The sequence below is a fragment of the Triplophysa dalaica genome, chromosome 25 (genome assembly GCF_015846415.1).
Source record: "Triplophysa dalaica isolate WHDGS20190420 chromosome 25, ASM1584641v1, whole genome shotgun sequence".
NCBI classification, from domain to species: Eukaryota; Metazoa; Chordata; class Actinopteri; order Cypriniformes; family Nemacheilidae; genus Triplophysa; species Triplophysa dalaica.
In genome coordinates this window covers 4,083,193-4,102,374 of record NC_079566.1, presented here as the reverse complement: position 1 = coordinate 4,102,374, position 19,182 = coordinate 4,083,193, and the positions used below count along the sequence as shown (strand labels likewise).

Genomic DNA, 19,182 nt, shown 5'->3' with positions numbered 1-19,182 from the left:
TTTAATTCCTGTCCAAGATGAAGGAAAAAGCCACTAGAATAGAACAGATTGTACATAACTTAATAGAAGCCAAGAATCAGAAACAAGGTTTGGGGTCTAAAACAGCTCTTGCTGTAGCTTTTATTGAAGATTATTTAAAAATGAGACCGTTGTTCAATAGTTTTTCGAGATTATTTCAATAGTCAAAAATATAAATCACTGCACTATTCCACAGATATATACACAGGGTTGGGAGGATTATTTAAAAAAAAAAACATTCCAGTACAGTTACAAATTATGTTACTGATTAAGTATCACACTATAAAAGTAATGTATTCCGATTACTTTAAGAGTCACATGTAAATTACATGATTTTTCATCCACACAGAAGCGAGGCGGCGTCAAAACAGTCTTGGTGACAGAATATCAGATGAAATTGAGATAAACAGGAACTTGCTGCTAGATTAAAACGAAACGATTATGTTTGATTATTGACTATTAATGTCAATTAACACAATACATTGTAAACATACTTATTTTTATAGGCAATGTACACAAAACAAGCAGAGAAGCAATATAACATTGTATATAGAAATTGGTTGCACAACTCAAACACACTTTAAAACAACTTCAGTTTTGAAACAATTGTAATCTGGATAGAAAACTTTACTTAGTAAAATTACAGTAACAGGGTTCCTCCCGAACCCTGCATACACATTACATGGTTGATGTTTGGTGTCTTCAGATGCAAATCCTTCATGAAGATCTAAAAACATTACAGAACATCTGTCACATCACCTGATAGTCACACATCACAGGTTTAGAATGAATAAAACACGTGTTAACTCTTCAACCCAAAATTCCATGTTTAGCAGCTGTAACTAACATAAAAGTTTCTCAAGAGCAGCTGAACAAAATCTCACTCACTTGTGAAATATTGTTTTTCTAGAATCAGCGGAAGGTCATGTCATGTATTAATGTCTTCAAACTGTATCAAAGATAGATAAGATTTCTGATGTCATTCCTGCATTATGTGCAGAACACACAGGCTAATATTATACACATGTCCTTCATACATTTAATGCATCTTTTAAGAATGCCTTTTTTACCTCTGAACAGACGTGTAAAACATGTTTCTGAGCTGGTGATTGGCCGGGCAATGAGAAGCAGCAGCCAATGAATAAGCAGAGAGTTTATTCTGCGAGGACTTAAGCACACCAGGATAATCACAATATCAAGACGTGACTCTAGTCTCGCTTCATCGGAGTACAAACACACCAGTGTAGAATAGAACGAGACCTTCGGTTTATAGCTGCTCACCTGCAGAGGAAGTGATGACACACGCACAGGAAGTGATGTCACCGGACTACACAAGCAATGTGAGTGACCTGCAGGAGATCTGAGGAAGCAGACATAAACAGTCAGCTAACATCATCACAGGTTAAATAATGAGGTTTTGTTTCTGAGCTGGTGATTGGCCGGGCAATGAGAAGCAGCAGCCAATGAATAAGCAGAGAGTTTATTCTGCGAGGACTTAAGCACACCAGGATAATCACAATATCAAGACGTGACTCTAGTCTCGCTCTTCAACTTGATGATCATGACGAGCATTCAATGAAATTACAGAGAACATCACAAGAAACACAAAGGTAACATGTTTGGATACCTACAGCCGCAATCATGTGCTTCACTTTCTCTCATGATGCTCTACAGGCCACACGTGAACACTGGTCAGGCTGATAGGAGGAGGACATTTCCCATGATTCCCTCAAACATCTATGGAAACCTGAAAAAAGTCAAAGGTTCAGGTTTGGGCTCAGAGAATACAAGAGGATATGAGAGCACAGATAATAAACAAATGTATTAGATCTGGATGAGGTGCGCTTTCAATGATACTTCTGACACCCGTCATCTCACACCCACACAAGAGTGAGAACACACCGCTGGACTAGTGTTCAGTCCTGATAAACGTCTGGCTTTCTTTCTCACGGCTCTACAACTTAATGCCGTATTGACAAAGTTTTCACATTTCAGTCCAGTTTCAGACAATCAAAACAGCAGACACTGGTGACAATATTACTCCATCTGAACCACACAACAACCTGTTTATATGATGTGTGTGTGATGACAGAGAGTGTGTTCAAGCTTTTTCAACATGCACAATATTGGTTATTTTAGCCGTTTACAAAAACACAAATTCAAGTTTATATGAAGAATACGAGCTTAAAGCTTCAGTCAGAGGTGATCCACGTTGACTAAAGGAAGGGTTTAGGAACTCATGATGTCATGTTCGGGGTTCACCACAACATACCAAAACTTCTCATAGGCCTTCCAAATTCTGATTTCATAAAAAGCCAAGCTTTTTAAAAAAGCCAAACATTCATTATCTGGATCAAATGAAGATCAACGTGTTGAAGGTTAGGAACATTCCATTATATTAAGCATGATGTGTCAAACACAGTAGAGGCGTGTGACGGTACAGGCACGCATGACGTCCAGTGACACTGGGGTTTATTGATGATGAAACAAGACAAGCAGCCACATGAATTCTGAAGTGTACAGAAATATACTGTCTGGGTTTCAGTCATTGCCTAAAAAGAATTCTAAAAAAATATTAAATTCATTTTGAATATTTTAATTGTTCTGTATGACACTAGAAAATAAGTAGTGAGTACTTACAGAATATACACACTAAACAGTATATATGGAGCGACATGTTTCTGAGCTGGTGATTGGCCGGGCAATGAGAAGCAGCAGCCAATGAATAAGCAGAGAGTTTATTCTGCGAGGACTTAAGCACACCAGGATAATCACAATATCAAGACGTGACTCTAGTCTCGCTTCATCTGAGTACAAACACACCAGTGTAGAATAGGAAACATTAGCTGCGCTGATATCACATTGTAATTCAGTATATACTGTCCCAGTAGAAGTATCTAGCTATTGACCGTTCAACAGTGTGTTTAATATGCGTTCACTACGTGACCCGTATGCTCTTTGACCTGTGACGCATTAACATCATTGTGTAAGTAGGCCTTGATAAAAACAATTGATTCAAGAGAAATGTATTAATCGGTTTTCTGCTATATTTATTTGATTTACTTTTGAAATGTGAGTGTTGCTCAGCTCCCGTGGCATCATGGGATAGAGAAGTGTCCATCTGATCCACACTCACCAATCTCATCTGAAGCAGATCTCTCATACTGAGGCAGCGTAAGACATGCTGGTCATTAGGGGTGTGACAAGAGACTTATCCCGAGACACCACAACCAACCAAGACATTTGCATGAAATATTTCATCATTGAGGATTTCTTTCAAATAGAGGAGAATGTCCTTTTAAACACACAGTACCACACATTTAGACATTTAAAAATAAACTTGTACATAATTAAAATGACTTCATTTTAAATAGAGGTGTGAACCTACACTGGTGTCACGGTTCGGTTCGATTATCATGTCATCGATTCGATTCGGTTCAATTCGATATCACGATGCATTGACGATGCATTGGCATCTCAAATTTAAATTTTACTAGTTCACATGTTTGTCAATAAATACAGGCAGTCAGATATATGAACTGAAACTTTACTTTTACCTGCTCTAATTTGAGTATCAAACATCAAGCAAAACTCAAATCTGGGCATTAGCATTTGTGGTATTAATCCCTGCGAATGGGCGTAAATCGCATTTAACAGTAGTGGGGCGACAATACACATAAAAATTCTCAACAGCAATTTTTGAAGGGGAAACAAATAATACAATTGTACTAACTACGACACAAAGCGACAATATGCATTAGGTTCATAGGTTTATGATGCAGCCTTGCAGTCAAATTATAACTGAACTGGACTTTCACATACTGTAACACAAGTGAACAAAAAAAGCTTCATACCATTTATATTTTTTGTCTCTGTTGTGAAGACAGGAAAACAAATATAAAAACACACAACCCTTGATAAAACATGTTAACAATGAGTCACTTTTTAAACACTTGTTATTCTGATTTATACAGCAACATCATCTGATAAAGTCACCGTACATCGACATTAATGAGTGGTTGTTATTTTCTCCTGTAGTGCACTGCCTCCACCAACAAACTTTGTTCATGTTCGTGTACCCAAACAAACAGTCAGTAACAGTGACAGAAGCTTAAATTCTGTGTTGTACTCGTTGATGAATCGCCCGTGTTTCAGTAAGCTGAATGTTTAGCTTATCCGCCGCGCACATACTGAACACAATAGATGCTGAAAAAACAACCTTCTCCAACTAAATGAAAGCTGAGCACCTTTTGTGGACGCTAGATACAGTGCCAACGTCACAAAACTGTAACCGGTATGTTCGCGGCTGTGTGTGACACGGGATCTGAATGGCAGGATCGGTGGCTAATTGTGGCCGTTAATGTTCACAGAATGCCAGGTCGCAAAAAATAATAAATGCATGAGAAACGGCTTCGGCGTGTTAGTTGCAGTGTGTGACGTCCTTTGTTTACTAACGTTCACTAGCCAAGTAACATTTTAATCGCTTACATAGCAGATTCATGTAAAATACATCGGTAATCAGCATTTTTTACAACAACTAATTTATTAATGAATCCACATCAACTACATTGAAGAGAATCACTTCATTTAAAGTGAATAAAATATCCTTCTTACTGGAGTTCAACAACCACTGATGAACAGAGCCGCATACCTGACTTAAATATGTTACGCAATGCGCAGGTGAGATGAAGGCGAAGAGCAGGCAGTGCACAATTAGTTTAGGTAAACATATATATGACAATAGAGAATACGAGTTTAGTTGATTTGAGGAGGGGACAACCCTCGGATGTGGGGGGAAGTGTCCCCTCCCTCCCCCGGGATTTACGCCCATGCCCCTGTGTGTTTTATTTGTGAGTGACAAGATTTACACACAGCTTGTGTCCTGTCCAGGTCTTGCTTGCCGCATTTTTCATTAAAGCCGAAATGTGCACAGATGTCGTCTTTTAAAGTAGTTGGTGAATTTTTAATTACTCGCGTCTCGCCTTCCTCCGCCATTGTATGCTAAAGCAGTAAAAGCACGTATGTGGTTAGAAAAACTTAAGTACGTAATAACCGGTGATGGTCTGTAACTGAACCGATACCGAATCGTCCTCGTTTGCATCGCGATGCATCGTAAAAACGATTAATTTCGACACCCCTCATTTTAAAGCGGCGCTAACATGCCATGTCATTCACTTTGACTTAAAGCGTCATGAAACCGCCCCTTTGGAAACAGGCGCCTCAATCACAAGGTGCCGTCAAGAATCATCAGGAGAAAAGTCTTCTCATTGGTCAAGAAAACACAGTATGATGAATAATAATGAGACACAGACTCTTCATCAATGTATTGTGGTACATCACCACGTCACATCTTTTGACGTTGGCTAGATGAGGATATTAAACACAGAAGCAACAGCGCTTCGGGTTGGTGGCGCTTTAACACCAGTTATCTTAACGGCTTCTCATGCTTCACATGGTGACCCTGTCAAAAAGTAATTTTGATCTGGATTCACTCCACCTGGGCTCATACAGGTTTATGAAAGGTTTTATCCAACATGGATTCCCGTTTCGTAACAAGGGATTGGACAATTCTCCTAAAAGAGCACGCCCACACGTCATCCACCCAGCAAAAGACCACGCCCACCTAACCCTACTCTAGTTTTGAATAGAGCTGGACTGATTATCCACGTGGATTATAAGCCCATCAATCAAGGCAGAAGAAAGACACTGAAGGATTGCTCTCTCACACTGAAAACATCAGTTGATGGAAGAGGCATTTCCACATTCTTTTTAGTCCAGTCAGTCACAAATACAAACCATTTTAAAGCATCAAGTACTCACGTAAAGACAAGAGGATGAGGAGTCATGTGATCACATCCTTGGGTTGAGCGCTCGATTTCACATGATCTGTCCCAAACACAACAAAACAGCAACATTCTTCATCAAATATGTAGAGTTTACTGCATGTTTAGCCGATGTCATGCTGCACATGTGTGGGATCTTCAGTCAGTCCTAAAAAAAAAGAGGAAATGTTTGAATTCTGTGTTAAAAAAGATGATTTCTCTGAGGAGAAACGGTTTGAGTGTAAAGAGCGACTGATTTAAGTGGAGCGTATTCTTTCTGAGCAGTATTGTTTCTTTGTGTCCTTCCTCTTTACCATGATGTTATATAGTCACCATGGGTTTAGGGCAAACTTTTTATCTGAGCTCTCCATATTCTTCATTTTAAACATATTTTTCATTTTCACACCACACACTTGAGCTGCACGATTCTGGATAAATTGAGAATCCCGATTCTTTTGATTTGAATAGAGATTGTGATTCTGAATGACTAAAAATAATACATTAACTAGAGATTCTGACAAAAACATATACATCGATCGGTTTAAAATATCAGTGATCAGTCTACTTGATCTGTTATAGTTGACATCGGCCTTGAAAAATGCAAGTCGTCTAAACTAAACGGTGTACATGGAGCAAAATGTTTCTGAGCTGGTGATTGGCCGGGCAATGAGAAGCAGCAGCCAATGAATAAGCAGAGAGTTTATTCTGCGAGGACTTAAGCACACCAGGATAATCACAATATCAAGACGTGACTCTAGTCTCGCTTCATCTGAGTACAAACACACCAGTGTAGAATAGAACAAGACCTTCGGTTTATAGCTGCTCACCTGCAGAGGAAGTGATGACACACGCACAGGAAGTGATGACACACGCACAGGAAGTGATGTCACCGGACTACACAAGCAATGTGAGTGACCTGCAGGAGATCTGAGGAAGCAGACATAAACAGTCAGCTAACATCATCACAGGTTAAATAATGAGGTTTTGTTTCTGAGCTGGTGATTGGCCGGGCAATGAGAAGCAGCAGCCAATGAATAAGCAGAGAGTTTATTCTGCGAGGACTTAAGCACACCAGGATAATCACAATATCAAGACGTGACTCTAGTCTCGTTTAACACAATAAAAGATTACAGGTGAATAATATCAGATGACCTGAAGAGAGAAATCCATCATCTGAAGATGCGCAAGAGTCTGGACAGTCTCACACACTTCACATTCACAATTTAAGACAAAAATGAATTTAATCTCCCTACACGTCAACATCTTCTGTTCTCCAAAGACAAAAACTCTTTTCGTGTAAAGTATGAAATAAATCAGAAGTGTGAATGGCTCAAAACCCTAAAACAAAAACCTGATGAAAATGTAGACATTTATATTAAAACGAGCACGCGCACACTCACGCACTTCTATGACTCGTTCGGATTGACGTCGCACCCATATAAACACCGTGAATATACATTAAGTAACTACAACTTTACTGTTATATACAAAAATAAGTTGAACAATTTAAGTTATTAAGGATTCATTTACCATTACAGGTCCTTTCATCGACACGTGAACAAAGTGAACACGTGATCTTAACTCTATCTGAACACGAAACTTCACTCACAACTATCGACAGCTGAAGTCTATAATGACATCAAACAAATGTGTTCAGATCTAAATATTAAATTCTTTGTTTCTATCGTAAAACTCAAGCGTGACTCTCACTTACACGCATCTGCTGCCGTGCACATCGCGCCCTCGAGACAGAAAGAACGCGCAAGCGGCGCGTGGCCGACAGTGACGTCGTTTTCTTTAGATGTTTTATGGCGAATGGCAAACCAGCTCAAGCGCTGCATTTACCGCCACCAGCTGGACGGGAGAGAGTGTGACGCGTTGACTGAACGCATCTGTATTTCATCATCACCACCGCACTAGTTAACTGTTTCTGTCTGTCTTACTCTTGTACTTTAATCAAAGCAGACAAGAATCCACATGTCACGTGGCGCATTCAGAGAATGAATTACTGAATTACAGCTCATAGTATGGAAGTAAAATAGTGGCAAATGTGTTTGAAGCAAAGAGACGTACTGAAAAAAATGCATTGTAATAACAGTTCTTACATTATAAGGTTCTGCTATTCAATATGGTTGTACATTTAAGCTGTGAATATTTCAAATTGAAACATTTCACACTCGGTATCAGCGTCTAAAAATTAAAAAATCTAAATTCACCTTTTAAATTTCATTTAAAAAATTCAACTTATTTTTAAATTCAACCTTTAGTTTTCGACAGATAATTTTCAGTCCATATTATTATTTCAATTTAAAAATTCGCCTCCACAAATTCAGGGGTTCAAATTCGGCTTGAAATTCAAAGTTTCACATCCGGGAATCCCAGGAAAAGCAATAGAGCGCCGATTGTACAAATGCATGATCTCTTCCTGCTGCCTGACCGCTTCACCAGCAGGTGGTGTACGTCGGTTCTGACGTAGATCAAATCAAGAAATGCAGAAACTCTTTAAATGTTTGCCACACAGTCCACTCATCTGCTCGATTAAGTGAATTTAGTTGTTCTCATATATAGCTTCTTATACATCATCAACATTTTCAGAAATTCAACTGACTCTTGCACTGCCAGTAGTCTGCACAGACACACTTTAGGCCTATTATGCTCAGACTATGAATCTCCTCCTGCTCTGGCTAGAAAGAATTAGGTTATGTTTTACTTCAACCCATCATGTTCACATAAATATTATGCATCATCAACGTTTACATGACATTTGTTGTCGGTCAAATACTGAGATCCCACTGATAACTGCTCCGATTTTAACATGTAGGCAACTCTCTCAGTAAGTGCTTCTGTTTATATGACATAGCAGCAATCTCTACAGACTTTCTTTTTATTTTCCTCACATGATCTTGTTTTAATTTGCGACACTCAGAAAATGCTGGATGTTGTGGAATTGTGGAAACGTTCGTCGTTTTTATTTTGTTAATAAAAAATAGAAAAAACGATCTTTTAGCCAAGCGAACTTCTTGACCAGAAAGCACTTTGTTTAGAGCCAGACTACACCCGAAATGTCTTGCAGCCTGCAGCCAAACAAGATACCTCACGGCGTTACGGATCTAACCGCTGTAAGATGGTGTTCCCCAAAATGTGCGACAAACTGCTTGAGTTGCTGTCTGTCAATAAAATGCAAAAATGTCAATTAGACATAAACATAAACTCGTACTCTAGATAGACAGTGCAAGGAGATGGGGTAGAATATTAAAATAATTAAATTAATATTATAAATGTATGACTCCATTTATTCCAGGCCACCTAGAATTGTCCCCGTGCTCCATGTCCTTTCCAGGGCTGACAGTGGTGAGCTAAGCTGCCAGTACAAACGTCAATATTTTTTTTCTTGATGATGCATAAGAAGCTACATATGAGAACAACTAAATTCACTTAATCGAGCAGATGAGTGGACACCGTGGCAAACATATAAAGAGTTTCTGCATTTCTTGATTTGATCTACGTCAGAACCGACGTACACCACCTGCTGGTGAAGCGGTCAGGCAGCAGGAAGAGATCATGCATTTGTACAATCGGCGCTCTATTGCTTTTCCTGGGATTCCCGGATGTGAAACTTTGAATTTCAAGCCGAATTTGAACCCCTGAATTTGTGGAGGCGAATTTTTAAATTGAAATAATAATATGGACTGAAAATTATCTGTCGAAAACTAAAGGTTGAATTTAAAAATAAGTTGAATTTTTTAAATGAAATTTAAAAGGTGAATTTAGATTTCTTAATTTTTAGACGCTGATACCGAGTGTGAAATGTTTCAATTTGAAATATTCACAGCTTAAATGTACAACCATATTGAATTACAGAACCCTAAATTGCAAGAACTGTTAATACACGCATTTTTTTCAGTTAGTGCTATTCAGCACGTCTCTTTGCTTCAAACACATGTGTCACTATTTTACTTCCATATGCTAGTGAATGTGCTCAAAACATGTTGACTCTTCCATGACAAGTGTTCGGCACATGCAGCTGAAACGACGGAAAAATCATATCCAGTGAAGTGTTTTCAGAGTTAACGTCTATATTCTGAGATGTCTCAATGTCCGCTAATGTCTGATTCGACTCATTTCGAAATGACTCATTTGAACCGATTCATTTTGTTGAAACAACTCATTTGTGAAAAACTGAACTCACTGACCGAACCCATCAAATCAGTCACTCAGAACACAAGTGAGCTTTAACCATTTAACAAGACTGTAAGATATAGTGTTTAAACTTTATTTATGACAGTAATGTAAATGTAGATATTTATCATTTAGTTCCGAGTTACCTTTGAGTTTTGAGCTCGCTCAGTTCATTTTATGTGGTAAAAAAAAAAAGCTGGTGTCAATATCACAGCTTTTTGCAAAGAGGGCAATAAATGAGGATTGCGAATAATTTCATAACCAATATATAATTTAAATATAAAACTAAATAACAACTTTATAAAATTACAACGTTTCTTTGTAGTTATTTTGGATTTATTATAATATATAATAGGAAGTGGACTATAATAGCTGACTATTCTAAAAGACACAGTGACAAATGAGCAGAACGATTCTTTCTCGAACTTTTTGATGAATGTGTCATGTTTTCAGCCATTCACAACGTTGAACCTCTACTCACTGAAGATGTCAATAAAATCTAAACTTGTGTTGTCTACTGACTCGAGATGTTTATTATGAAAATAATTCTCATACAGCAGTTTCATCTCTGCACTTATTACAAGAGTACACACACATCAACATTTAAGAAACAAGTTCATAAAAGGTAAAAACATGAATTATTAACATCATCATGTTTTAAGTCTACTGCTACTAATATACTAGATACATTGTTTTGTTGATTATTTGCACTACAGATTAACATGTGTTAACATGACCAAATGAGATGAGATTGAATAAACAAGAAACAGATCAAATCACGACAGTTGAATGTGAGCAGCGGGTCATCTGATGTCGGCCGGTCTGAGCTGTCGTTCTCCTTCAGCTAAGAAGATCTGCATTGTGCGGTAAAGCAGATGAACTCCTAACTCTCTCTTCCTCCGGACGGGCCAGGTTGACACCACACCGTAGTAATCTCCTCGTTTCTTGTTAGTCAGCATCTTCAGACCTTAAACAACACAGATGAAAACATGAACGTCAAGAACACGCGAGACATGTGGCCCAGAGAGATCTGAGCGTCTCCTCACCGACAGCATCCACCATACAGGCCTCACGCGTGTACGCTTCCACAGCGATGACGTTCTGAAAACAGTGAAGAGAGATGACTCCATTCCCACTGTTCCACACCTGAAGAATCTGCTGCACTTTTGAACACAGCTTCTGCAGAAACAACAACAACACAACATCACAACAACACGATTGTGTTTTCAGGTCTGTTCAAGACATTACACACAGACAAATGCTTTCAGTCATTTCACGAAGCCATAAAACCTGCTAGAGCAAAATAAAAGCACAATGTTTCATTAGGCCAGACTTAGAAACGACATCACTGACAGACTCTTTTAAAGAACACCGAGCGGCATGAGTGCAAAAGAAGAACACACAGATGTCCATCATGGGTCCTTCAATAAAGACACACGTTACCTTTGAGGTCTTATCTCCTTTAAAATATTCCAGCGCTTCATAGAGATGACTGTACGGTCTGGAGCGTTTGCCTTTGCCGATATAAAACACAGCATTGATGAAGGTCTGAAAACACTCTTTAGGACTCATGGATTGACTTCGATACGGCAGATTCATCGTCACGCTATAAAAAACACACAGAGAGAGAAGTTGAGTTTCTCTTCATGTGTTGACCTGAAAGCAGCAGATTGTGAAGTCATACACACACCGCGGGTCCAGGAGCAGATAGTTAAAGCTGGATTTAATAAAACCTTCACGCCATCTCTTATTCTGATCGGCCTGATCAAACTGCTGACACAAGGCCAGCTCATCCGCCTGACAGTCTGGAAGAATGAACCTGTCAAGAGCTTTCTCCAGTTCTCCACTGTAACCTGTAACTGACACACACACACACACACACGTGAGAAATACACACGTTTAAACACGCAAGCAGACTAAACATGTGATGGTATCAGGACTGTAATATCAGAATCAGAAAAAAATGGTTTCTTCCTCTTAAATATATAAAAAATTAAGCTTTTTTTATTATATTTATTATATTATCTTTTATCCTCTCCACTGTGTTTATTATTATCAGTGTTTTCCTGTTGCTTTGAAACGTAGTGGTGTTCAACGATTAATCACATCCGGTGTTTACATTATATATGTTCTTGTTCTACATTTTAACATGAATTATACCTTTGTATGTTTGAATACTTAAATATCGTTTTATTTACAGCTACAGGGTTTTAGGCACTCCACTTAGCATCATGCCACAACGCCCTTAGCTGTTATAAAATGCACTGTAACCCACTATTACTGCTTTAACAGCTTTAACTCAACAAATGACCATGGCTAGCCGTGCGTTAAAGGATTTTAATGCACCTCCTCTTCGTGTCGGGTGCTTCTCGGCATCCACGTTGTGCATTAAAATCCTTTAGCCGTGGATTATCCCTAACAAACAGAACATGTAAGATATAATGATGACAGATGTCAGATGTTATTGGGGAATAACTGAGCTCAGAATGTCATGACTCAAGTATTCCTGAGCGCTGTGTGATGTTCAGTATTACTGAAGAGGGCATAATAATATTATACAAGACACGATACCTGTGAGATGTGAAGCTGGACTCTGTGATGAGTGTGACGTGTGTGTCTTCTGAAGAGATCTCTTGTATTTCTGCAGATATAAGGGTCGAGTGTGAGTATTTATGGGTCCTGGATCTTCTCCCAGTTGGATGAGTTTGTTTCGGAGTTGTCGGTCAGTTAATCCGCTCAGCACGTCTTCATCATCATGTTGATCGTGGTGATGTTTGACTGGATTTGTGTCGGTGATCTGTAGAGATCTCCAGTCATACAGCAGCGTGTCTTCAGAAGAGCACAGAGAGCTGTTGGACGTGACGGGGACGTGAGTCTCGATGAGTTCGTGACCTTCTTCAGAGTCCGTGTACAGATATTCCACCGGATCGTTGCATGACGTCTGTCCGCTGATGACAGAGATGTCGGCCAGTGTCCGGCGTCTCACATGACCTGACAGTCGGCTCATGCTGTATCGAGGCGTACAGCCCGTCAGTCCCGAAGAGCCGAATGCTTTCATCCGCGTTTCAGGAGTTTCACAGCCGGTTTCTGGAAGCGATGCGGTGGAGTTGCCGGACTCCGTCCTCCTACTTTCCTCAAGTTCGTCCGAAGTCAAATATCCCATCGTATCTGTTTCTTTCCGACAGCTTTCAGGAATGATGACGGTGTCGGCCATGCTGTCGAATAACAGATGCGTGTCAGCTTGACTGTCTCCGTCAGACAGGTTCAGAGAGCACACATCAGATGTTTCTTCACAGATGTCGTGTTTGGACAGAGGGCACGGTGATCTGAGGGTGTTGCGGCGTGAGCGGGTGACGGTGGGAAGCGTCTGCTCAAACAGAGAAGAGCTGGAGGACAAACTGGAGCTCATTCTCTGTGAGCAGCGGCTCTGTCGCGAGCGCGTCCTCCCGGTCACAAAGGGACTGGGTGTGAAGTGGAGTTGGGTGACCTGGTGTCTGTCTGAATGAGATTCGCACTCCGTTCTCTTCCCGTCATCACTGGCTGAGGGAAGTTTAATGTTTTCAGTTGAAGTTTGGCTTGGACTGGTGTAGGGGACGCTGTCACAGCTGTTGTACTCACTGGATCCGCTGCTGACGGGAGGCTGAACGGTGCTCTTAAACACTTCTTCATCATCATCATCATCATGGTGATGTAATCCCGGCCCCACCACAGTCTTTTCAAACTCATCCTGCAGCTCATTGGCTTCTTTGGAGAAAATGAATACATCATCAGGATATGTGACATCGATTCCCTGATTCTGGAAGACTGTAGCCATGCGCTCCGATCCCAGGAACTGAGAGTAGTCCGAAAGGTTTAGGGTTACATCAGCGGAGCGATCGGGAGACGGCTCTGGACTGGACGCTGGGAAACCATCTGGTGGTTCTCTGAAGGTGACGCTCTTTCTCCAGGGACATCCGTCGCTCTCATGGTCCAGCACAGAGACTGATGTACTGGAGAGAATGGGCTGTGCATCAGACACGTCAGACAGACAGAACATCTGACTCTCTCTGCTCATCCTGCTGGACAGACGTGTGCTGCTCAGAGGTTCATGTTGATCAAACACGCTGGAAACCTCCAGACCGAGCGAGCTGTCACTCATGGACGGGCCTGACAGAATGGCTGCAAAGAGACAATACGAGAGGTTTATTTCTGCTGCCGAGCGGAACAATGAACTATAAATCTATAAATCTTCAGCGTAAAAGCGTACAGTATTGCAATTTGTGCGGGTGGTGTTCCTCCAGTGACGTGTGTGTTTCATACTCTTGAAGCAGACTGGCACATTTACTGTTCTCCTCTTGTTCTGCCAGATCTGACGGTTTATTGCCATCCTGAAAACACAAACAAACCATTCCTGCATCCATCACTTCAGACGTCTTCTAGTGGAATGAGGTCCAGATGTCTCACCTGATCTTTGAGGTTTGGGTCTCCACCGTTTCTCAATAGTAAGCGCAGATTCTGAAAACAACCCCAAGAGGCAGCGATGTGTAAAGGAGTCAAATCCTCGCTGGTCCTAAAAAAAGACACGTCAATGAAAATGCTATGTTGGATTGTTTGGAGATGTAGCGCGTCACTGATCATCACTTCTCATGTTTAACTGATTTCCTGGCCGATGTTGATTTGACATCATTCTGAATCTTCCAGTTAGCACAGAATTTGATCAACAGGTCTGGATTTTTGATAGTCTACATAATATGTTTCTCTTTTTTTATTTTCTGTCTCTATTTCTATGTGTGTTATTTAATGTATTGTCAATATATAGCAGCCTTGTAACAATGAAAATTGTAAAGCGCTTTATAAATGAAAGTTGAGTTGAGTGAACTTTACGTCACAACACCACCTATCAGTCCAGAGATATGATGAACAACAGCTTCTGTTCAAGTTTCACATGCTGTGTCAAATGGCATTTTAGTAACTTTGCTGTAAAATCCAAATGCACATTTTCTTTGTATCGCTCTGAAACCTGCTGTTTGGTAACTTAATGCTGGAGCCCCAAAAACTACTAAATCAAACTCCTCTCAAAGCATTTGCTGCTTAGCATGAAATGTGATGGAGAACATCGAGATGAGATGATGATGCTCATCCACCGTCTCCAAGAATTCAGCGGCGCGATGTGTTTCTGAAACAAAGCTTTCATCTGAATCATAATGTGAGAGCATATGCACAGTTTCAGCAGATCTCTGTTTATTTTTGGTCTCAGGTGAGCAGTTCTCCTCAGTTTAGAGTGTGAAGCCCACTGAAGGGTGATGATGATGATGACGTGAGTCACCTGAGGTTTGCGTCAGCACCGTGCTGTAGAAGGAGTCGCAGACATCTCAGTCCTCTCTCAGACTCTTTACCTGCCGCTAGATGAACGGCTGCCACACCGCCTCGTGTGATCGTGTTGGGGTTCTCACCCTGACACAACAGAGTGTCCACACACCTGGAAACAAGAGACCATTCCCTCCTATAGCAGCTCGTAACATATATTACACGTCTCGAAATATCACACCGAGAAAAACAAGCTTCACTGACACACGTCTGTAACTGCTGATATATAAACTCCCCACATTTACACACCAAATACTTGACAAGCACACGCACTACACAACAGTAGATTACATTGCGGCAGTAGATGTGGAGTGACGTGCTCTCTCTCACCGGGCATCTGTTTGATTGACGGCTTCGATCAGTAATGACTCGGCCTGTGTTCCGCTCATCTCTCCTCAGGAGTTTATCACTTTCATCTCTCTGAGGTTTCACATTCAAACTCATCAAGTCTCTCTCGCCGTCTCGCACACACCGCGTCTGGATGTCAACAACATTGAAATTTCCCTCCATCCTCCGTCTTCAGCTAGTGCAGCGCGCCACAGCGACACCTGCTGTCCGGGGGGAGAGAGAGAGAGAGCGGGCGTTTAGCGCAGCACCGCCATATTGGAGCGGGCATGACCTGAACACAAACAGATGTGAGGAACCTGAGGTTTATCTACATCAAAACACACAATAACGACCTATGTCACGCAATGAAACATACAAAGTATGAAAACTGGTGTCGTAATTGTGTGCTACTGTGTTGTTTTTTACCCCACGAGATTGTGGTACAGTAGTGTTCCTGTCACAATTTCAAAACTCTTCACACACTGTGCATCTCTGCAAAACAAAGGGCCAAACTGTCAGTCATTTTTAATTGGTTTCACACAACATGCATTCAACATCTTCCAAAATCTACAAACACTTGTCATTCATACAAACCGTTTGTACTTTCAACTCATTTGTCAAATGCATATCGGCAATTCTAAACAAAAATGTGACGACTTTAATGTGTTTCTGGAGTCATTAGTTTGAAAACTAGAAAATAAAAGAATAATATTTTCAAAGAAAGTTTTATTGTGATTTCAGATGTCCTGTTTTTACTCTCTTTACCACGTTTGATCGCTATCTTCAGTAGTGACGTCACAATTGACAGGTAGTAGCAATATTGTAAAATTGTCTTTTGATTTAAATATTTGCCTGAATGTTTTCTATACCAGCATGTGCTCACTGCATTATACTGCATGTTTAAAAGTTTTTTTAGGAAAAAAAGACAATTTGGAATCACTTTAACAAAGTTGTTCATGAGTTCCAGACGACTGCTAAAACACCTCAGAATCATATTTGAGCGATGCGTCTCAGGTTTGGTGTTTTGCACACAGCTCTTCTTGGCTGATTTGATATTGAATGGATTGACTAGTGAACTGAACTTTATTCTGGCCAAACATACAAAGACTGATTCAAAATGCTCTGCCAGGCTTTAACCCACACTACATTACACCACTTCCTCTGCCCTTCACTGGTTAACAGTGAGTTTATTTCTTGTTGTTTGAATGATCTGAACTGTGACTTGTTAACCCTTAGTTTGAGATCCTCTGGTAGGGCTCTATTAAAAATCACTTAATCCAGACTTGGCACTAATGATTAGATTAGATTAGATTCAACTTTATTGTCATTACACATATACAGGTACAGTGTAACAAAATGTAGTTTAGGTCTAACCAGAAGTGCAATAAGCAAGTGCAGGATATACAGTGTTAATAAATACAGAATATAATATTAGGAAAATACTATACAATGGGCATGTACTATGAAAATATGACAGTCGGTATGTACTATGAACAATATAAACAGAAGGATATATACTGTGAACATTAATGTACAGGTGGTTATGAACAGATAACAATATAGACTATACAATAGTGCAAGTGACTTGAGTTTGCATTAGTTACAGACTTTAGCTATTAAAGTTACAGTGCAGTAGATGAGTTGGTGCAGTTATTAAAGTTACAGTGCAGTAGATGAGTAGTGCAGTTATTAAAGTTACAGTGCAGTAGATGAGTTGGTGCAGTTATTAAAGTTACAGTGCAGTAGATGAGTTGATACAGTGCAGTAGATGAGTTGGTGCAGTTATTAAAGTTACAGTGCAGTAGATGAGTTGATACAGTGCAGTAGATGAGTTGGTGCAGTTATTAAAGTTACAGTGCAGTAGATGAGTTGATACAGTGCAGTAGATGAGTTGGTGCAGTTATTAAAGTTACAGTGCAGTAGATGAGTTGATACAGTGCAGTAGATGAGTTAGTGCAGTTATTAAAGTTACAGTGCAGTAGATGAGTTGATACAGTGCAGTAGATGAGTAGTGCAGTTATTAAAGTTACAGTGCAGTAGATGAGTTGATACAGTGCAGTAGATGAGTTGGTGCAGTTATTAAAGTTACAGTGCAGTAGATGAGTTGATACAGTGCAGTAGATGAGTTGGTGCAGTTATTAAAGTTACAGTGCAGTAGATGAGTTGATACAGTGCAGTAGATGAGTTGGTGCAGTTATTAAAGTTACAGTGCAGTAGATGAGTTGATACAGTGCAGTAGATGAGTTGGTGCAGTTATTAAAGTTACAGTGCAGTAGATGAGTTGATACAGTGCAGTAGATGAGTTAGTGCAGTTATTAAAGTTACAGTGCAGTAGATGAGTTGATACAGTGCAGTAGATGAGTAGTGCAGTTATTAAAGTTACAGTGCAGTAGATGAGTTAATACAGTTATTAAAGTTACAGTGCAGTAGATGAGTTAGTGCAGTTATTAAAGTTACAGTGCAGTACATGAGTTAATGCAGTTATTGAAGTTATAGTGCAATACATGAGTAGATGCAGTTATACAGTTACAGTGCAGTAGAGGCGTTAATGCGGTTATGAAGGTTACAGTGCAGTAGATGAGTTAATGCAGTTATTGAAGTTATAGTGCAGTAGATGAGTTAATGCAGTTATTGAAGTTATAGTGCAATACATGAGTAGATGCAGTTATACAGTTACAGTGCAGTAGATGAGTTAATACAGTTATTAAAGTTACAGTGCAGTAGATGAGTAGTGCAGTTATTAAAGTTACAGTGCAGTAGATGAGTTAGTGCAGTTATTAAAGTTACAGTGCAGTAGATGAGTAGTGCAGTTATTAAAGTTACAGTGCAGTAGATGAGTAGTGCAGTTATTAAAGTTACAGTGCAGTAGATGAGTTAATGCAGTTATTAAAGTTACAGTGCAGTAGATGAGTAGTGCAGTTATTAAAGTTACAGTGCAGTAGATGAGTTAATGCAGTTATTAAAGTTACAGTGCAGTAGATGAGTAGTGCAGTTATTAAAGTTACAGTGCAGTAGATGAGTTAGTGCAGTTATTAAAGTTACAGTGCATTAGATGAGTTAATGCAGTTATTAAAGTTACAGTGCAGTAGATGAGTTAATGTGGTTATTAAAGGTACGGTGCAATACATGAGTAGATGCAGTTATACAGTTACAGTGCAGTAGAGGCGTTAATGCGGTTATGAAGGTTACAGTGCAGTAGATGAGTTAATGCAGTTATTGAAGTTATAGTGCAATACATGAGTAGATGCAGTTATACAGTTACAGTGCAGTAGATAAGTTAGTGCAGTTATTGAAGTTATAGTGCAGTAGATGAGTTAATGCAGTTATTGAAGTTATAGTGCAATACATGAGTAGATGCAGTTATACAGTTACAGTGCAGTAGATGAGTTAATGCAGTTAGTTATGCAATAGATGAGTTACAGTGCAGTAGGGAAGTTGGTGACCGTGACCGCCTCTGCTGTTTGTGCCATAACCTGTGGAACTTCCGGCC

General features: G+C 39.9%; 1 protein-coding gene, 1 long non-coding RNA gene and 5 other non-coding genes across 13 annotated transcripts; all 7 read right to left on the bottom strand.

Annotated features, from left to right (window-relative positions):
* Positions 1 to 88: 88 nt before the first annotated feature.
* On the bottom strand, positions 89 to 7,711 carry LOC130415916 (uncharacterized). 6 transcript variants are annotated; one of them, XR_008905988.1, is made up of 7 exons: positions 7,555 to 7,711; positions 6,668 to 6,767; positions 5,839 to 6,009; positions 1,646 to 1,765; positions 1,089 to 1,378; positions 907 to 967; positions 89 to 745 (listed from the first exon to the last, which is right to left on the bottom strand). It is a non-coding gene; the product is annotated as an uncharacterized LOC130415916 (long non-coding RNA). The 6 variants fall into 6 exon arrangements; XR_008905986.1 differs by having other exon boundaries at positions 1,300 to 1,378; positions 7,555 to 7,710; XR_008905985.1 differs by having other exon boundaries at positions 1,650 to 1,765; positions 7,555 to 7,710.
* Positions 1,108 to 1,237, bottom strand: LOC130416167 (small nucleolar RNA SNORA3/SNORA45 family). The gene has a single exon (XR_008906035.1). It is a non-coding gene; the product is annotated as a small nucleolar RNA SNORA3/SNORA45 family (small nucleolar RNA).
* On the bottom strand, positions 1,434 to 1,563 carry LOC130416170 (small nucleolar RNA SNORA3/SNORA45 family). Its single transcript, XR_008906037.1, has one exon. It is a non-coding gene; the product is annotated as a small nucleolar RNA SNORA3/SNORA45 family (small nucleolar RNA).
* On the bottom strand, positions 2,692 to 2,821 carry LOC130416166 (small nucleolar RNA SNORA3/SNORA45 family). The gene has a single exon (XR_008906034.1). It is a non-coding gene; the product is annotated as a small nucleolar RNA SNORA3/SNORA45 family (small nucleolar RNA).
* LOC130416168 (small nucleolar RNA SNORA3/SNORA45 family) lies at positions 6,476 to 6,605 on the bottom strand. Its single transcript, XR_008906036.1, has one exon. It is a non-coding gene; the product is annotated as a small nucleolar RNA SNORA3/SNORA45 family (small nucleolar RNA).
* Positions 6,823 to 6,952, bottom strand: LOC130416171 (small nucleolar RNA SNORA3/SNORA45 family). Its single transcript, XR_008906038.1, has one exon. It is a non-coding gene; the product is annotated as a small nucleolar RNA SNORA3/SNORA45 family (small nucleolar RNA).
* Positions 7,712 to 10,535: 2,824 nt separating the features above from the next.
* Positions 10,536 to 15,863, bottom strand: ankle1 (ankyrin repeat and LEM domain containing 1). Of its 2 annotated transcripts, none has more exons than XM_056741345.1 (9): positions 15,696 to 15,863; positions 15,325 to 15,477; positions 14,463 to 14,568; positions 14,266 to 14,386; positions 12,591 to 14,177; positions 11,710 to 11,878; positions 11,463 to 11,625; positions 11,066 to 11,198; positions 10,536 to 10,986 (listed from the first exon to the last, which is right to left on the bottom strand). In XM_056741345.1, exons 1-9 carry the CDS (start codon positions 15,752 to 15,754, stop codon positions 10,823 to 10,825), a joined length of 2,655 nt encoding a protein of 884 aa, XP_056597323.1. In that variant the 5' UTR covers positions 15,755 to 15,863; the 3' UTR covers positions 10,536 to 10,822. The 2 variants fall into 2 exon arrangements, with proteins under 2 accessions (XP_056597323.1, XP_056597324.1); XM_056741346.1 differs by having other exon boundaries at positions 11,710 to 11,872.
* Positions 15,864 to 19,182: the final 3,319 nt, after the last annotated feature.